At 29.4% G+C, this 21,318-nt stretch overlaps 1 protein-coding gene across 1 annotated transcript in view; it reads left to right on the top strand.

Moving 5' to 3' along the window:
* Positions 1-1,082: 1,082 nt before the first annotated feature.
* Positions 1,083-21,318, top strand: part of unc-13-4A (BAI1 associated protein 3) — a 118,357-nt gene continuing 98,121 nt past the window's right edge. Inside the window, exons 1-4 of the mRNA XM_075369588.1 lie at positions 1,083-1,279; positions 4,782-4,922; positions 17,743-17,787; positions 20,888-21,044. Of these exons, the coding sequence (XP_075225703.1) occupies positions 1,083-1,279; positions 4,782-4,922; positions 17,743-17,787; positions 20,888-21,044 (540 nt within the window). The remainder of the gene's footprint in view (positions 1,280-4,781; positions 4,923-17,742; positions 17,788-20,887; positions 21,045-21,318) is intronic.

Here is a 21,318-nt window from a genome sequence, read left to right as displayed (position 1 = left end):
ATGTTTTACAAAGACTGTAATTTAGGTGCATAATTCATGTACTAAAATGAAAAATAGAAATATAAATAAATTTCTTTTAAGTTATAAACAGTGAAAAAAGATAATTTTATAATAGAGCAATTTAAAACGAAAAAAGTTTAAAAATGGTAGATTTTTTCAACCAACGGTAAACTTTACAAGAGTTTAAGTATTACGCCCGTAATTTATACATATATGTATAAAAGAAGAGAAAAAAAGAAGGTATTAAACCAAGTTATATCTAGTCAACCGCATCAAGTTCTAATGGTTTTATTATAATTAAGTACCAATAAGGAAGAGTGTTTCATTTTATTCTCTTTTTTTTTAAGAAAAAGAAGATTTATGAGTTCACGAGGCGAGAATTAATGTTTACTATCTTATAACCAGCTGTAGAGACAGGAAGCAGAATATTAAAATTCTGAATGAGTTTTTGAGTAGCTCAAAGTTCAACGTTGTCTACTAATGGGAACAAAATTATTCTTCTTCCTTAACTTTGATAAGAATTTCTATACCTAATATATAATAAATTAAAAGAACGCACTTAAAGTTCAAACATAGATAAAGTATGGATAATATTGGAGTTTCAAAATAATTTCTTACACTCGCGCACTCTCTCTCACACACATACAAACACATACGTAATATTATTTTCCAATACACAAAGTCAGATATTATGTAATAATTTCTGTATAAAATACAACTAATTTATAAAAGACAGTCTTAATTGATGGTAACACATTAATTAGGGTAACCAGTTGTGTATACCTCAGTTCCCAGCTATAACATGTTTTTATTATGTTAATAATGTTTTATCATGCAATATATTTATATAAAAACATATTTTAGAAAAAAAAATTGATATATATATATATATATATTAACCAGAAAAATAAGTAAATTTTATATTCTCCTAACGTGTACGCTGAAATCTCTTCTACTAGTAAACGACTCCACGGTCCAACGAGATATATATATTTATATAAAACTGATAAATATAGGTACACATTTTAACCAGTGTGAGAAAGATGTGGAATTGAGATGTGACCTTGATTCCTACTATTAATATGGTAATGTTAGAAGGAATTAGAACAGGATTAGAGCGGTTGCAATATCTCATTCAGTGCCCATGGAAGCCAGAAGAAGAAGAAGAAGGAAAAAGAATCCCTACAACCTACGAAGGTTGTGGAGATTCCAAAAATTCAAAATATCCTAAAAAAGTCATAGATTTCCCATCCTTCCTCCCTTCATCTTACTGTAACTAGTCAGGCAACTGCCTATGCCTATAGACATCATACATGACTCCCTCTGCTAAGAGAGTGCATAGGACCCAACACAAAACTAGGATTTCATCAGGTGGATTCCTGCTAAATCAAAAGTCACTAACACTGAAAGGAGAATCACATTGGTAGAAAGACGCAAATATCTTGCTAATCTCTCAAAAAATAACTCAAGTAAAAAAAAAAAAATACCCTCACAAACATGATCTACAAAGGATCCAAATTCATTTATCTTAAAACCAAACTGAAATAAATATATAATCGCCATTAAAAATCAAATACCTGTCAGATGAATAGAAAGACCCGACAGCAAGGAACTGATGTCCAGGATCTGCAGTAAATAGGGGGTGATAAAACATCTCCCGACATTCTTGCATTCAGTTCTGTTTCTCCCATGGAAATAGTGATTTTAAATGTAAGTCGTCATACCAAAGAACAAAAGAACACGCGTTCATTTCTGAGCTTTATTTTGCTTCCTTGTTGAATGTGGTTATTCAAAATTGATTCCCAAATGAATTCATGGCCCTTTGCTACTACACATTAAGAATTTTGAATTAAATGTATCTTTGATAAATTTTGAAAATATTACGCCATTGAGAGCTGTACATTAAAGGCTCATAAGCCCATTTTAACAATACAGAAAACTGATGAAATTTGTTATTCCTTACCGATAATTCATTGACATCAGTTTGAAAAATTACACAGAGAGATATAGCGGTTTGAAGTATGTAACACACTCTTAAATGTTGAATCTATATTCTTACCGCATGATATAGTAGCAGGAATTGAAGCCTTCTAATATTTCATGAGTCTCCTTTTCTGAAATGGTTGATTAGTTTTGTTTGGGGCAGAAACTAAACTAATGAAAGTCTTATTTTGGATAACAGTTTCTTTTCTGATGAGACCTCACTCCATCTCACTGCCTAATGAAAGCAATTTTTGGATTTGATTAAGTGAAACTGCAGCAACATTTTGAAAATCCAAAAAGCATACCATGAGAACTGATTTCAACCTGAAACAGAGTTGTAATGCATCTTGCAATGAATACTATTATAAATGTAATCTCTTCTGACAGGACCATGACTGCTACCTATTATACAGCCTATTATTATTATTATTATTAACATACAGCCTATTGAAATGCTGGATGTTCTTGAATCTTTAATTCAAAGAAGAATGATGGGGCATATTCTGCACTTATTGTAAATATTTACCGATAAAAATTTATGTATTGTAATATGTCTATTAGATATTTACCATTAAAAAGTTATTTAAATTTGTTATTGCAGTACCAAAAATTACAGTTTTAATGTTACAATAGGATTTAAATTAAAGACTTTACTTTAAAGATTTTAAACAGTGTCACAGATTTTGTAAGGGATTAAATAAGAGTACAGGAGATAATTTTCTAAAAGTGAAAGAAAAGATTAACAATAAAATAACACTACTTTTAATTATTTTATCTCAGATTAGTAAACTTCAAAATGATTTGTGCCAACCAACCAAGTTACAAACTTTATAATACATTTAAATGAAATTTAAATGTATTATTTAATGAAATAAATGAAATAAGCCAAAGGTAAATAAAATAATTTTTAAAAATAATTAATTCATTAAAAGTAATTGTAATTAATCTCAATAATAAAGGTAATTAATTCATACACATCATAAATGAATGATTAAAAAGGACTCATGTCCTTTGTCCTTAACCAAAACATTATTTGGTCCTTAAATAAATCTGATAAAAGTTATTATATAACTTGATGTCTTGATTGCATTTCATTTAAATTTCACCAGATGAAATTGTTTTTTAATACATGCTTTTCTTGTATAAATATGTTCATTAAAAACAATAGCAGCAATAATATTAATGCTGCTATGGAAAATGAAATGATTCTGCCAATGGAAAAATTAAAATTCCACTGATTGATTCTAGTTTTAACTATATTTAATCAGTAATAGTAGCAGGAATAAAACTATGTTCATTCTAATAGATATTAATCTAAAACACATATTTTTATTTTTGTATAGCTCAGAAACAAAATTGTAAAGATTGTAGGATTGTAAAGGAAATCTCCAAAAATAAAATTAATATCATTAAATAACACAAGACGTGATTAGTAAGATACAATACCTCCTGCTACTGATACAAAATAAAATTCAAAAAACTACTCTATAGAGTACTTCAAATTGTTAATTTTATTTAAAATTTATATACGCCTACTAAATTAAAATAAAAAACATAACTAGTATGAAAAAATTTAGTTGTGAGAAAAATAAGTGCAATAAACTTGCATTTTGATGAAAATAAATAATGCAAAGCAGTTCAAAAATAATAAAAATTTAAATAATTAAAATTATTATTAAATTAAATTTTTAATAATTAGTAAGTTATTAAAATAATTAATTAATTTTCAAATTACATTATTGGAAATTGATACAATAAAAATTGTTACCAGTAACTAGTATTGCTAATAGTGTCTGTCTTATAAATAAAATTCAGAAATGTAGAAATTAAACAGTAGTGATAGATTAAATACTTCATTACTCATTCAATCAACAGTTATAAAGAACAATATAAATAGAATTAACTTCAAAATAACAATGGATTTTTTGCATATTTTAAATAAATTTAAATTTAGTTTTTTTTATTTAGATGGTTAATTCACCAGATAAGCTTGAAGCTTATGCACAGGAATATGAGATGGAAAAATTTATTACATAAGAAAATATCAAACTTGATGGGAATCAAATCCATGAATTTATAATGCACTTTTTAAAAATGCATATACTTCAGCATACAACACAAAAATAAATTACATTAATATTAGAGTATTAAAAAAAAAAAACTGTAAACTGAATTAGTAATGAAATGGATCACCCTTTTTAAATGACCATTAACTGGTAAAAACCAACATAATATGAGACAGGTAACGTTGGTAAAATTTCAATCTAAAGAAAGAGGAGAGAGAAAATAAAAAATAGAGAAGAGCAAGTAAAAGAAGGTGTCTTTAATAATGAGCTGACAACATTAATATATAAAACCATAAATATTAGTGTTGCAACCTCAAATTCATCAAAATGTAGTATTCAAAAAAATATTGTTATACTCTTCAGTTTAAACTTAAAAAATTAACTTTTTAACTATTGTTTTGAGTATTTTTATTGTAATATTATTTTTATTTTTTAATAAGAATGATTTCTGATGATTTAATTCATTTGAACGAATAAATAAGAAAAATTGCGATCCATTTTTTATCTTTTGTGTTGATTTATAGAAACATATCTTCTCATATATAAAATTCCTTAGATTTTTTTTTATGAAATATCTGTATGTAAGATAAATTCATTTTTTTATAATAGATATAAGATTAAAAAACTGACTGAATCTATCTGATTAGGTAAACATTTTGGTAAACTTTATGTGATTTAAATTTTTTTGTTTTAAAGTTTTATAAATCTAATCTTTTTATTTTTTTCATTAAGTTTTAGATTAAGTTTCAAAAGAAAAGAAAGAAGAGAACAACACCGAGATAGTTTAAGTTCAGCAGTCCCTGCCAAATTCATTAGAGCTACAAGTGTTAGACCACAAACACTAAACCCTCGTTGGAACGAGAAATTTCGTTTGTAAGTACTTTAAATGATTAGTTTCTGTAAGTTTAATTAAATACATTTGTGTTTGTATATATTGTTTTTTTTTCTTGAAGTTTCTGAGGCACAACTTCTTTGGACATTAGCCTTATCCAAATCAAAAAAAAAGGAACAAAAATATCTTTTCCGTCCCAGAAAACAGAACATAGATGACATAGTCAAGGACTAGTCTTGTCAAAAAGAGCATCTAAAATGACTTGATAATGGTTATTGAAAGAACAACATAACAAGGGTGTAAAGGATATTGTTATTTTAAAATCTTTCGGGCCATTACGAAATTTAGTTAAAACTTAAAACAAAACTTGTCTGTGATGAAAATTAAAACACACATTAAAAATCTATTAAACAAAGTATAACAAGAGTATAAAGGTCCCTTGCCATTTAACATCACACAAAACACTTATATTAAAACCTCAAAAAAACATATCAATAGAAAATTAAAAAATACATTTAATTATAAAACTCTTAATTGAGATATCTGATCTTTCTCTTGTTCAAATCTATCGCCTTGATTTCCCTTTAGGCCATCCTTTTTTCTTCCTCTTCTCCATTTGTCTGAAGGCCTCAATGTCAAATTCTGTAATGTCTGATAGATCCTTCAGTTCCTCATCACAGTCAAGAGTACTCACTGCAAGAATGTGTGGGGCGGCAAGTGTCTAAAGAGAGCTAAAGATCTCTGTGATTTCGGAGGCTCCATTGTAATCTTTTCTAAATCTTTCTTTTCCAAAATGAAAATTTCTTGTTTTGCGGCTCCCAAAGTTGGGATTTTTTCAGTCTGACTTTTAGCTGCAAGTTCGTTCTGCATTTTTGTCTCAATTTTCTTTGCCTTTAAGCTGGTCGAAGGTTCATTCCGTGGTGGAGTAGGACACTTTTGTTTTATTACATCTACTTTCCTCTACGACTTTGGGCTACTGTCCCTAATTGTACGATTCTTCTTGTTTATGAATAGAACAATTCCTAGACCTTACAAACTGGTGTCCATGACACAGAAAAGAGGCTCGCTGCATGGGTCATCCAGGTGTAATGGTTCACCACACACACATATCTGCTTTCTTGTACAATGAACTGCCATATGTCTGAATCTCTGGCACCCAAAGCAACACAAAGGTATTGGGATAAATGGGTGCACATCCAACCTGTAAAAACCAGCTTTTATCTTCTCCGGACACTTTGGTTTACTAAAAGTTAACACATGTGATGCAGAGGGTTGAACTTCCCCATTCTGTTGCATGTTTAAGCGATGGCACGCAACACCTTGTTCATGTAATTCACCTTCAATCTCGTCTTCTGTGCAGTTTAAGAAATCCCAGCACACGACTACGCCCTTTGAGGTGTTCAATGTATTATTGGGAGATACCTCAATGTCCATGACTCCGATCATCTTTGAATCCAATAATCACAGACTGAACATCATTGATAGTTTCCACAAAAAATCCAACTGTAGTTTTCTGTGTCTTTAACCAGCCCACCAGCAGCTTCCATGATGCAACGAGCTGTCATGAAAGTGCTAGTTTTTTTAAAAGTCGCCATCTTTCTTCTTTATAACCAAATATTTTGGTGCTGAACTTGTACTCTTCAGTCTAAACTTACGAATTTCTATCTTCCTTTCCAGATCGATAACCTCTTCTTTATCGCTAAATTCTATGCTTTTCCTTCTCTTCGCTTGCAAAAACAAATGCTCTCCAGAACAAGGGTTTTGGACGTGAACCCTCTGCCATGGAAGATGTGGATGTTAATTTGTCCGTAAACCCCACGATACCGACATCTCAGGGCTCTCGCACGTTGCAGTATGGGCTCCGATACCCTTACCCATGGGACAATCCCTGCCAGGGGCCGAAGTGACCGACCGACTCACGTTGGATGGCGCTAGATTTCGGCAGAGCAAGCTCACAGAACAGCTCACTCTCAAACCGGCTCCATAATTGAGAAGAGGGATGGACACTCCCCGTCCGCATTCCGCCCAGCGTCGGCAAAGAGATCACGTTCATGCCTCCCCCCCCCCCCCCAATAAATAGCGTAAACCAAGAAGCACAAACACAACCAGCTCGGACAGCTCGGAGTCGCCAGTCCAGTACTCCATAAGGAGCTCATGAGCAAGACTATTTTCCCGTTATCCGACATAAGTGACAGGTACCGAAATACCATGTCGTTGTCCGTCCCAGGCGTGTGCGTGGATATTGTTGCACGGACGTGGGGTTGGATTTACCCGGAGCGTTATTATTACTTTTGTTGTTGTCGTCGTTATTTTTATATTCTATTGTTTTAGAAGTTTCTTAATATTTTGACGGGTCATAACTAAAAATCTGAGGATGATGAAGAAAAACTTATTTTATTTTAAGATTCAGCATAATAAAATTTCTATTCTCCTACTTTTATCTCAGTTTCAAATAATTTTTTTTGTCGTCCTGTGTAATCATTTATGAAAAATTAGACTGCGTTTGGAAAAATTAAGTTAACCAGATTTTGACTAAAAAATTTTTTTTTCATTTCTTGTTTCTTTAAAACTGCTTTTTAATGTGATGTAATTATTTTTCTATATCTTAGCTGCAAATATAAAAAAAATTATAGGTCGTTGCTAGATGAAATTGCTTCTTTTTAAACAAACAACTTATCGATCTTTTTTTAAATTTATTGTTTGGGTTTCAATAGTCTTAAGTAGTTCCTTTAAGACTCATCTTAAAGTTTATTTTGTCTTCTTTAAGTTCAATTTCTTCCACCTGATAGTAGCACTAATTTTTGAATATTTAGTTTATCTCCTCCGCTTTTGTTTGTACTGTTTAATATTTTGACAAATTATTTTGGATTATTCAATTTTTTTGATTTATGACGTAAATTACTTACATTGTTTTATTAATTACTGTTTTTTATTTCACTTTGTGTAGTTATCTGGGATAAATAAGGTGTTTTTAAAATGTTGATCACATGTGATTATAGTATTTAGGTTATGTATTCGTTACAGGTACAGACATTTGCTTTTTCTTTTTTTTTTGTTTACAGTTATAATTTTTATTTGATTAGTTTATTTGTTTATAAAGTAAATTAATTATAATATGAGACCGACAAAACAACGTGTTTCACAAAAACAAAATGTATGAGGGCGAAAATTATGAATGAAAAACTTTGGCAAAAAATCAAGTTACCCTGGTAGCTTCTACATAATAAAATGAACCAAAGGCTGGCCGTTATCATGTAAATACAGATGACATTAGCGCAGATAATACGGCTGTCTGATTTTCAAAAATCAGAACTTTAAGAAATTCATGATCAGACCTGAATTTATCAATTAATTATGTACAAAATATATTTTTTTTTTCATTTGCGAAATTTTTTCCCAGGATTTTAAAACGCTAGAAATGTTATAACCAAACTTGTATGCTTGATATTTTGATGATATTTTTTTAAATTGTACATAAATTCTTGATCTCTGATGTGTAGAGAGGTTATCTTAAAATAATTCAAATGAAATTAAATAAAATATCAACAAAATGTTTCATTTTTGTTAATGTTTGCCAAAAACGTTTTATGACATAGTGGAAACTGGCAAACTAAAACTGTCTACATATCACAGAGCAAAACTTTCTGTTTATTTTGGTTAAATAATTAGGTTTCTAGAATTAAACATATCTGAGACAAAATGTTTCTCGTAAATGACAATTATTTTACCCCCACCCAAAATTTTAGTGGTTGTAAATTAGATATGTATCATTATCAGATCAGATAGTATCCATTTAGATAGTAGTTCACTTTCAGAACAGAACAGCAAAAGAATCCCAAAAACTAAAAAAAAATAGATAAATAAAAAATTGGATTGACTATCTAATTAAACATACAATTATGACACATTCAATGAACATGTATTCACCCACATAAAAATAAAATTAATTTAAACAATTAACTGAAACAGGTTATAAAAAAATAGATAAATAAAAAATCACTGTTTCAACTTAAGAAAATATGCTGCAAAGGATTTTTTTCAGTAATTTGTTAGTGGTATTACTACTTTTATTGGAACTCATAATGGTTAAAGAATCTGATTAATAACTGGTCAAATACATTTGATCTTTACTATATTTGTTCTTAATACAGGTTTTGTCAAATTAAGAATATTTGTAATTTTTTTTTGTTAAAAAAAGTTAACTTCTACAACCTTAACATTTACTTGTGAACTATTGTTCAAAAGCAAGAATAATGCAATTAGACTTATTATTTACCAAGTACCTCAAGGAACAGCATAGACCCTATTCCTATTATTAATTTTAATATTTAAAATTATAGGCATTTTCTAACATCTTTTATATAAAATTTAGCAGCATTGTATCTGTACATGCAATATTCCTTCAATCCAGCTCCGTGTACTTGTCTGTATTTTCTATTACAACTACCAGTCAAGTCATTTCATTCAAATCACCAAACATTTACCGAATATATCAGATTTTCCTAGCAGATCCATATTGTCATTAAAAAAAATCTAAAACATATTCCATATTGGGACTTAGCAGCCACAAACTGGTTATGAAATAGTAACCATTTTTCATAACTAATTTAACAAAAGAGATAATATATATTACTTTTCCATAGGCTACTGTTAATAGAAAAAGCCTCTCTTGTAACTTCTGAATCTCATAATTCTCTTAACATTCTACTTAAAAGATTTTATAAGATTATTTAGGAAAGCCAAACTCATGCACTGTAATCCATAAATGTTCCTAGTACATATTACTATGTACTTATTTTTATTTGATATTAATAATAACTTATGTATGTATATTTTTTTCTAAAATGTTTCTCAATTGAAAATATGATTTATTGTGTCTGGTTTTTTTCTAAATCTGCATTAGTTATTCCACAATCTTCTTTGTAAATTGTTTTAATAAGATATCACAATTTCTTATAACCAGTAGTTAACAGTAAAATTCTTCCATAATTTTGATATTCTTTCCTGTATGACTTTGTTTATTGAGCTCTATCACTAATTAGATTAATGCAAAAATCCTGCTTCTTCTAAAGCTTAATTACTCTTTCATCTTTAACTTATACTGAAACTTCATCTACAGTTGACTGCATAACTTCAATATCAGCAGTTTTATATATATATATATATATATATATATATATATATATATATATATATATAAAACTATATATATATATACTTCATAAACGCTACAGCCAACAGCATTGCTCTAAATTTAAATTTGTATTAAAAGATTCTTGAGCAGTTCTGTACAAGAAGACTGAAGTTTGTTATTTTATTTTGTTTTCTTTTGAAAAAATATCAACTCATTGTAATCTAAAATTTTACAAAAAAAAATTGATCCATAAGAAATATTACATGACAAAAAACATCACAATAAAAAATTTTTAAAAAAATGTCTAATTCTCTCACCATGTAAGCGCATATGAAAAATACACTACTACACAGTCAACATAACCTCAACTTTTTTTTTACTTTAAACTGAGCATAACTCAAGAACTACTACCAATCTTCAAATATTCCCATGCACAACTTAAGATATACTACTACAGCACATCTAAATTTCAATGAAACTGATCATATAGTTTTAGAGAGTTTTGAGCCACAAAATTTTATACATAAACCTATATATACATAAATATATAATACAAGGAGATATCTCTCTCTCTCTCTCTCTCTCTCTCTCTCTCTCTCTCTCTCTCTGTGTGTGTGTGTGTGTGTGTGTGTGTGTGTGTGTGTGTGTGTGTGTGTGTGTATGTTTGTGAGATGTTTGCTCACACATACAACAAACAAAAGTAGTCATTTTCACCCCCCTACCACTTCCGCTATGCAACCAAAAGTAATACCGTACTTTTCTTCAAAAGTCTGTAAAAAAAATTACCACAATTTATATAAAACGTCAGCTTTGTTAGTAATAGTCTTACTCCATCATCACTCTTTACTTTATTTTGTTGGTCTGAAAATAACTTTCTCATTGTTTATTTTATAGAAATCAATTGTTTTGTGCAGTTTGTAGCATATTTCCAAGTCTTCATCCTTGTATATAAAGTGCTAATCAAAAATGAGAATTTAAAACCTTGATGACCAACTAAATAAATTAAGTCTACTTTAAAGGCAAAAACCAAATAAGGAAATTCAAAGAGAGGTTTTCTGAAGAATTTAAAAAAGAAACCAATAAAAAAGTCAAATATTCTGTATCCTCTTATTAAATATAGGCATGAAAAACCAAATTTAGAAAAATATTATTTTTATAAAAGTTGTTGTGATCGACAGGAGATATTTTGTTTGATAACAAAATTACACAAAATAGAATTTAAAGTAAGGTCAGGATTTATTTACAGGTAATAAATCGTAAAAACCAGAATTCAGTTCAATTGACAAAAGACATTGTAATGTCCACTAATATTTACACCCCTAACAACTGATATGGTTGTTAGGGGTGTAAATATTACACCCCTAACTTTATCTACGAAGATAAAATTAGTCTAAAGTTCTTTTTCTGCAAATACCTTTCCTGTTCACAAATAAAACTACCCTAAAAATTTATGATTGAGTTTAGTACTTTATCTATTTCACAAATTGTCTAACAGTAACTCACCAAACAACTTCCACTGTCTGCACTGGAATGCTTGTGGTATCATGTCAAACACTACCCTGAACCCTGCAGTATTACACATTGACAGATAATGCTGTCTTACAATCACACTGGACACAACCAGCAATACACGTATACTCGTCTCATCAAAAACTGATATTAACTCATCTTTCCTAGTATTTATACTCCTATCCTCTTGATCTAAAAAACCAGACCCAAGTTGAAGCGTAAGAGTCATCATCCAAGTCCTTGCATTTTCCCATGAATTCCTACTGTGGTCTAGTAATTCTTCTCATGAAACAGCATCTGTTTTAGATGTGTCAGCGGGCTGTATTACAAAGAATGATTGTTAAACAAACCTGTTAGCCTTAGAAAAAAGATTCCTTTCAGTGAATTCCTTCCATTATTATATTTTCTACTACTTTCTTCTTAATTGGCAGGGATCCGTTACTCAGGTCCCTTATACTGGTCTCGTTACAATATATTTAAAACAACCTGCAGTTATTACTGTTTTGATTTTCACAACTTTATTTATCGTTTATTTTTTTATTTATAAATCTTCAGATGCAGAAGTATCAATGTAGTTAAGGGTAGTATAATAATTAAGTACACTTACATTAACACAAATATATATACAGAATGTTTCATGAGAAATGTGCAATACTTTACAGGCATATTCCACTTATCAAAACAATGAAAAAAGTTCATATAAATGTAGGTCTGGAAACGCTTCATTAGCGTTACTGCTAGCAAAAAATTTCACCTGGATCTCAGCTCCCTCAACAAAATGAGGTCATACTGAAATTTTTTAGATGTTAATTGAGAGGTGAAATTAATGGTTTTCTACGGTTTTAGACCGTTTTTTATTGAAAAATTCAATAAAATAGGTCTCACAATTGTACATCCTTTAGTTTTTAAGATATCTGACTTAAAACCAAAAATTAGGGGTCCAAAAAACAACCTTGTAATGTTTAGCTTAAAATAACTTTCTTAAATAACTAATAAATAAATAAATGTTTTCTATAAAACTTATAGAGAATTTAATTCTTAAAAAAATTATTTAATCAACATGTATGAGCACTGAACACAAGGTTTTCAAATTCATTTTTATTGAAAGCTAAACATTTATGAAAACTGAACACTGCAAACGAAAATTTAAATTATAGGCCTATTTCTCTCAGAAAAATTTTAACCAAATGTTCACTTAAATATTCCACAGTATTTTTAATTTAAATTATTTAATAAAATAATAAGTGATATATCCACCTTACCAGGAAATAAGTGTAAAGTCCTCAAGATCTTTCGGATTTTTCAAACCATCGTCTGGAGTTAAAATATTATAATGAAGTCAAAAGTTAAAATATGTATAGCCTTGACTGTTTGCATGTTAATGGTGTACTGAATAGAATATAAAGATACTTTAGTGGATTGAAATGTAATTAAAAGGAAAACCATGTTATCAGAAATGATATTTTAGTTATGATTATTATTTCTTTATGTTTGTATTTGGTACTTGTTTAAATAATTTATCTTCTTTAAAAAAATTTCTGTTCATTAATTAAATTTTTTTTGGTTACTGTAGATATGAAATTTCTCTAAATTATGTGTATTAAAATGATTTTAAGAGATCTAACATTTTTTATAAATGCAATTGGATTGTAAGTATGACCATTATCTAAAATATGTTTAACAAAATTAGAATTTTTGGGTTTATTATTTTTTTTTAATATTATCAATGTGTTCTTTTGCACGTATAGTGAATTTACGATTGGTCATACCAACATATATCATATTGCAATCCTCACAACCCAGGCTATATATGCCCTTTGTTTGTTAAAATTAGAATCATTACTGTTTATTGTCTTATTATAATTATTATTAATACATTAAATTAATTTTTTATTTGTAGTGTAAGCAGGAGTTATGTTAATATTTTTATAAAATTTTTCATTTTTATGACTTTATGGAGTGGTTGTACATTACATTATTTACTAATCATTGGATTATAATCCATTATATTGGATAATTATCCAATACATATAGAATGGACACTCTTACATTTATATATATAATATATATACAATTTTTTTTTTTTTTAAGAATAAAATAACTCAAATTATTTACCACTGTGTTAATAAAATTTAATATTGTATGAAATATAAACCATCAAAACACAATAATTAGATGAGTTAAACTTACCACATTAATTTCCAATAATTGATTTTCACAGGATCCCACATCTTCAGCTGGTATTGAATTCTATTACTATATTGCAACATATTCATTTTATATGTTGTCAGTTTGTTGAGATTAGTATCTGAATCCAGTTTTTTCCATTACTATTAGTCCTTCCAGTTCTGGAATCTATTTGTCTAGTACTGGACAGCAGAATTTTCATATACATTCATAATAAATTTCAGAAATTTTTTAAACTGAAAACGATTTCGACAAATTGACAAATTATAAAATGAATATGTTTTAACATACTGTAACTTAATTACTGTGTTTTTGTGGTCTCTAAAATTTCACGTAATTTTAAATGTGTATATATATGTAATTGAAAGTTTGATAAAACATTAACAAAATTAATATTACGGAACTTCACAAAATTTAACCTTTCCCATTTACCGTTTGTCCCTTTTATCCTTTCCCTTTCGCCCTTCCCTGTTTCCCTTTCCCATTTCATTTTTTCTTTTTTTTTCAGCCCTTCCCAAATTCCTTTTTTCTCATTTTCCTTTTTCCCATTTTTATTTTTAGCATTTTCTTTTCTCCAACTTTCCCCTTTTCCTTCCCCCATTTCTCTTTTCTTTATTTCCCTTTTCCCTTTCCATTACATTTTCCATTTTCCCCTTATTCCCTTTTACCTTTTTTGATTTTTCCCTTTTCCAATTTATCCCCTTTTCCCCACACATAAATCAGGCCAGTAGTTTTTTAGTCTATAGCAGACACACATATCAGAAACATTGAAATGGAATCGTAAAATATTTGATATAGCATGTGTTGCTTTTATATCCAACAGATAGTGCTGTTTTTAAAAAAAAGCATGTTTTTACCTGTCACAGGTGTAACATCTTAGGTATATAAATAGTAGGTATATAAAAATACGTGCGTATTCGAGTGCAACGTTGTATCAAAATTTCAAAGCAATCGGTGAAGAACTTCCAGAGATTTAAGATTTTTAACAAACGAACATTTACATTTTTATTTATATAGATTACTACAATCATTTAAGAAGATTTTATTTTAAATTAATAACAAGTTTTTTTCCTTATATGAATGTTCCATTTGTTACTATTGAACAATAAACAAACCCCTCCCAAAGGCCCAATGAAATGAGGACGATATGTATGGCATGTAAATGAAGTGCAGCCTCATTCAGACTCTGGCCGACCATTCCTGAAACGTGAGGTTAATTGAACCCTAACCACCAAAGTACAGCAATATCCACTGTCTAGTATTCTAATCCATATGTAAGCAGCTAGCTTTGACTCAGATTCGAACCAATTTGTAGATGAGATAACTATTTTTAGAGATTATTTGTGAATTGTGCATTGCTTCCTCCTTTTTTTTGTCTTCAGTCATTTGACTGGTTTGATGCAGCTCTCCAAGATTCCCTATCTAGTGCTAGTCGTTTCATTTCAGTATACCCCCTACATCCTACATCCCTAACAATTTGTGTTACATATTCCAAACATTGTCTGCCTACACAATGTTTTCCTTCTACCTGCCCCTCCAATATTAAAGCGACTATTCCAGGATGCCTTAGTATGTGGCCTATAAGTCTGCCCCTTCTTTTAGCTATATTTTTCCAAATGCTTCTTTCTTCATCTATTTGCCGCAACACCTCTTCATTTGTCACTTTATCCACCCATCTGATTTTTAACATTCTCCTATAGCACCACATTTCAAAAGCTTCTAATCTTTTCTTCTCAGATACTCCGATTGTCCAAGTTTCACTTCCATATAAAGCGACACTCCAAACATATACTTTCAAAAATCTTTTCCTGACATTTAAATTAATTTTTGATGTAAACAAATTATATTTCTGACTGAAGGCTCGTTTCGCCAGTGCTATTCGGCATTTTATGTCGCTCCTGCTTCGTCCATCTTTAGTAATTTTACTTCCCAAATAACAAAATTCCTCTACCAACATAATCTTTTCTGCTCCTATTTTCACATTCAGTGGTCCATCTTTGTTATTTCTACTACATTTCATTACTTTCATTTTGTTCTTGTTTATTTTCATGCGTTAGTTCTTGCGTAGGACTTCATTCATGTCATTCATTGTTTCTTCTAAATCCCTTTTACTCTCAGCTAGAATTACTATATCATCAGCAAATCGTAGCATCTTTATCTTTTCACCTTGTTCTTTTACTCTGAATCTAAATTGTTCTTTAACATCATCAACTGCTAGTTCTATGTAAAGATTAAACAGTAAAGGGGATAGGGAACATCCTTGTCGGACTCCCTTTCTTATTACGGCTTCTTTCTTATGTTCTTCAATTATTCCTCTAATTCCTCTAATTTATTTTAATTATAAGGTCTATCTTCTCTGTCTTTTTCTTTTCTTTCCTTTTCCTGTTTAGCCTCCGGTAACTACCGTTTAGATAATTCTTCAGAGGATGATATGTATGAGTGTAAATGAAGTGTAGTCTTGTACATTCTCAGTTCGACCATTCCTGAGACGTGTGGTTAATTGAAACCCAACCACCAAAGAACACCGGTATCCACGATCTAGTATTCAAATCCGTGTAAAAATAACTGGCTTTACTAGGACTTGAACACTGGAACTCTCGACTTCCAAATCAGCTGATTTGGGAAGACGCGTTCACCACTAGACCAACCCGGTGGGTTCTATCTTCTCTGTCTAAATTGTTTATTTATAGCAGCTGGCATGGCAACTCTCAACCAATAAACTTAAATTATAGAACAGTTTTTGTGTGTTTCTTTATTTTGTTAAAAAGACTGTTCTAATAATAAATCATTTCTAAAGTGCTAGAATTTATAATGTCTAAACTCCTCTATTATCAGTTTAATATTATACTTTAGTAGTGATGAAAACCATCATCACTTATACTTCTTTATTGTATCACAGCATGTCAACAAAGTAAATCAATAAATGTAACATCTTTTTGAATCTTTTTTTTTATTCTTAATCTACCCTGATATTAACCAGTTAAAGTATTTCAGTTGCTTTAGGTATGCCATTAAAATAATAATATCCCTATGTGATGAAATCCCTTCAAAAAATTAAATTAATAAAATGCACAGGCATTTGACAAATAAATCTAAGACTATAATATTAAGAGTAGTAGTATAACACTAGTAATAAAAGAACAATAACATACCTGGTATACCATGAGATTACCAGATTACTAAACTCTAAGTATATTTATGATACCATAGGAATAACAAAGATAAGTTGTAAGATTGACGTGTCACTAGGGTACAGAGTTCCACAAAGTACATCATTTATAAGTTCACAGTTCTGCATTATATCCTTTTATGATTATCTATTAAAAGAGCCAAAGAAAGTGTAAGTAAATATTATTTTTTTAAATTATTTTAAGATTTTTTATGGAATGAAGTTTGAAGAAACTCAGAACTGGTTAGAGCATATCAACAGAATGAAAGACAGTAGGCTCCCCTTAAGAGCATTGAACTATCATCCATAGGTTAGACGAGATCAAGAACACCCCAGAAAAAGAAAGATGGAAGACTTTGTGATGCCGGAACAGGATTTGGATCCTAATCCATGATAACTGAAGAAAAAAAAGTTTAAGAAACATATTGTGGATTAACGTTCTTTTTTTATTTCTTGTTTAGCCTCTCCGGAAATCACTGTCAGGTATTACTTCAGAGGATGAATGAGAATGATATGCATGAGTGAGTGTAAATGAAATGTAGTCTTCTACAGTCTCAGGTCGACCATTTCTGAGATGTGTGGTTAATTGAAACTGAACCACCAAAGAACACCGGTATCTATGATCTAGTATTCAAATCCATATAAAAGTAACTGCCTTTACTAGGATTTGAACATTGGAACTCTCAAATTCAAAATCAGCTGATTTTACAAAGACGCGTTCACCACTAGACCGACCCAGTGGGTTATTGTGGATTAACCTAAGTAAATTCTATCAACCCGTTTTACAAATTTATTACTTTTTTATAATATTTTTCTTAATTTTCCTAGTTTTAAAATTATTTTGTTTTCATTTTTATTACAGTGACATAGATGATGTATCTACTGATATTTTACACCTTGATATTTGGTGAGTAGAAATAACTTAAAGTCATTTGATGTTAAAATAAGTAAAATTTCAAGTAGACTTCTTGTAATTTAGAATTATGATAATTGCAAAAATTTATAAAAATAATTAACATAAAAATAGTTGTTTTGGGAAGATAATTATGTAATAGCAAAGTATCCATTGTAAAATTCTATGAAAAAATTATTTTTCTTATTAATGCTCTATTTCTGACAAATGTTTTTTTTTTTTGTAATTGGAAACTTCATTTTATTTATAAAAAATGGAAAACTCTTTGATATTTTGTAATATAACATAAATGCCTTTAATTAAAAATGTTGATAAGTAAACCAATAACCTAAGCCTAAGCCTAATACATTTTGTTTTAATTAGATGTACAATATGCTTTCATTTTTTTTTCTTTTTATTTAATTGTGTGGTGTTAAGATCAATCAATATATGTATTACAATTTTAGCTGTTTCGCTCTTCCCTCTTCTCATTCTTTTTCATAATAACATCCCTAAGAGGTTACCTGATAATCTTATATTTTTATTTTATTTTTTCTAGTTAAAGCATTTAATTTGAATTATATTTTTTTTTAACTGGCAAGTATAGAAAAATTTTTACTCTATAACATATACTGAGGAGACACAGAGCATGACTACAACATACGTCATTGTTTGCCATTTCTGGAGTATATATTGAGATTGTAAAATGGTGCTCTGAATGGCAGATCACTAATTTATTCTGAATTTGTTTAGATTTGTGAAGTCTGTTTGGATACTAAAAATAATGATATTAATACACAATACACTAAATATATTTCAATAGTAGTTATTTTCACCTGAAGATTTTATTTTTAACTGCAGTGGCATGCTTCAAGATTCAAATATTACATCGTTCACATTGATTGCAGTTGTAACTCGTTATTATAGACATAAAGTTTAAAGAACTCTTCATTTAATAAATAATAAAAATAACAAGAGGTGATATACCTGTTGGTATATCGGTTGTTCCATGTACTTTAACAAATTACAGTGGTTATGGTGGAAAGAAGCGAGAAAAATTGAAGGGAAAGAATTATTGGTCAGGAGATGACTGCTGGAGAAACGTATTACTCTTTTTTGGTTGGTGAAGAATTTTGTACTTCAAGTATCCATAACAGCACAACCAGAAAATGTATCTCTATCCTGCGTTATTACCTAAGAAGAAGTTCTTTTAACATCTTGTTCAGTTATGACCAGAAAATTTGTATTTATGGTATAAATTTTCTCTGTTATAAATGTTTCAAATTAAAATTCCTAAACTCCACTTTTTCGTGGAGATAAAGAACACATAAATCATACTGTAAAAGTGTGTCATGTTACTGTAAAATGGATAAAATTCAATAAATTATTATATGAATTTTATGAAAGTTTTAAACCTAGTTCATTGAAAATTATTAGATTAACATTATTTGCCCTGATAAAGTACTTTGAATTTTTGTTTTCAGTAATAAGACAAATGTTAATTTTTAAATATACATACATATTTTCTGTAATTTTATATTAATTGTGACTAAAAAAAAAATCTGTCCAAAAACCAGACTGAATAGATTATATTATACCACACAAGTAAAATTAAAATTGTTTGTTATGCAAACCTACACTCTAATGAAACAGGAATCATATTGTATGCCTACAATACATGTTTGTTCTACAAACATGCTAGATGGTTACTAGTTGAATAGAGGCATAGATTAAGAAGAGAATCCTCTTTTTCTTAATCTATGATAAAAGGAAATTACAAAATGTAGTAGGACTTTCCACGTATACCATACAGCTGGTGCATAGGAAACTTAATATATGCTACAGAGGCAGCAGATAACATGTTAAAATAAAATTAGTAACAAAACTTTTATTATTTGTAGCACTAATTTTTTCTTACCTACTGTTATGTTCTTACATAGAACGCATGTGCATTCTATGTTATGCACATGTAATAAAATATTCTCATTGAAAATCATTCCCTACTATCATTATGTTGAAAGCATTGTTTTCAAATTAAATGGAAATTAACTATTAACTACAGACTAGCCTCATAATTAAATAAAAGTACGCACAGTAAACTACAGTTCACTCAAGAAGTAAAATTCAATCACCTATTAAATAAATCTTCCAACTTACCAACCACAAAAACAGATAATAAAATCTAATTTTAAAGTTTACTTCTTTTGGTAAAGTTCTTCTTTTTGAAGAAAACCTACCATCATATGTTCCCATGTTCCCTTACATAATCCATAACTCACTTTAAAAAAAAACATAAACTTGCCTTGTTAATTTCTTACTGTATTATTTCATCATCCTCATGACTGAAGATGATTGTTGAACTCAACCTAATAAAATAATTTATAATCAAAATATCTTTAACTTACGATTATAAAAAAGTTCTTACAAATAAAAATAAAAAAACTAAGGAAAATATTCAGACATTGTTTGTACACAATCTGTACTTTTATCAAAAACTAAAATTACTGTACATTAGACACGTACAGTGTAAACTAAAATAGAATTTAATACGATAATTTTTATACTCAACATAAATAAACAACTTCACTGGATTTTATGTCCATTTGTAAAGTTTTACAATGGACATGCAGGTTAATCAAGTAGATACATTTCAAAGTTGTTAAAATCCACAATATAATCTTGTGTAATACATCAAATGTTTTTATTCCCATATACAAAGGATATTCACAGTTTTAAAGATTTTAAAACAGAAAATTTATTATTTTTTTTTAAATATAATCATAGTTTCTTATATAAACACACTCTTCTAAAATGTATACGCCCAAATGTATACTACCAATAGCCTAACAGTATGGAAGTAAATGACCACTTAAAGTTTGTCATCTGTGTTTCCTTGATAGAATCAAGGATTCAAATACTTCATATTTATCTTCCTCTAGTAACATTTAATACACACCCCTCTATTTATTTAAATTTTTTGCCTCAAAAGGATAAAGTTTAAGACTGACCCATATTGACTGTACTTAATGGTTGTTCATAATTCCATTCTTTTTCATGAAATGAATGAAAATTTGTACTAGTTTTAACTTGAAATATTTTTTATTTTCTTTTTTAGGGACCATGACGATGAATCAAGTGTTCTTGATGCTGTAAGCAAATTAAATGAAGTACGAGGTGTCAAAGGCCTTGGGCGTTTTTTTAAACAAATTGCTCAGAGTGCTCGTTCAGGAAGCCAAGATGATTTTCTAGGCTGTGTAAACATTCCACTTCAGGTAGATTCCAATTATTTTAGATTTATAATTAAAGTAGTTGTTCCGTTCCACTTGTGCCGTTGGGTGCTGCTACCTAGGAAAGGCTAGGGCTCTCCAGCAAGCTTGGTCAGGCGATCTGTTCATGCAATGTCCTATGTCATAATACCACAAGGAATGGTCATTATGACGTAGCGACTTCTACTCATTCAGCGCTCGAATCTGACCCAGAGCGGTCGTGTTTCACATTCATTTCGGATGAACACTTAGTTTATTAGTACACGCACATGTTATTAAT

The sequence above is a fragment of the Lycorma delicatula genome, chromosome 6 (genome assembly GCF_047948215.1).
Source record: "Lycorma delicatula isolate Av1 chromosome 6, ASM4794821v1, whole genome shotgun sequence".
Classification (NCBI taxonomy): domain Eukaryota; kingdom Metazoa; phylum Arthropoda; class Insecta; order Hemiptera; family Fulgoridae; genus Lycorma; species Lycorma delicatula.
This window is presented reverse-complemented; position numbering and strand designations above follow the sequence as displayed.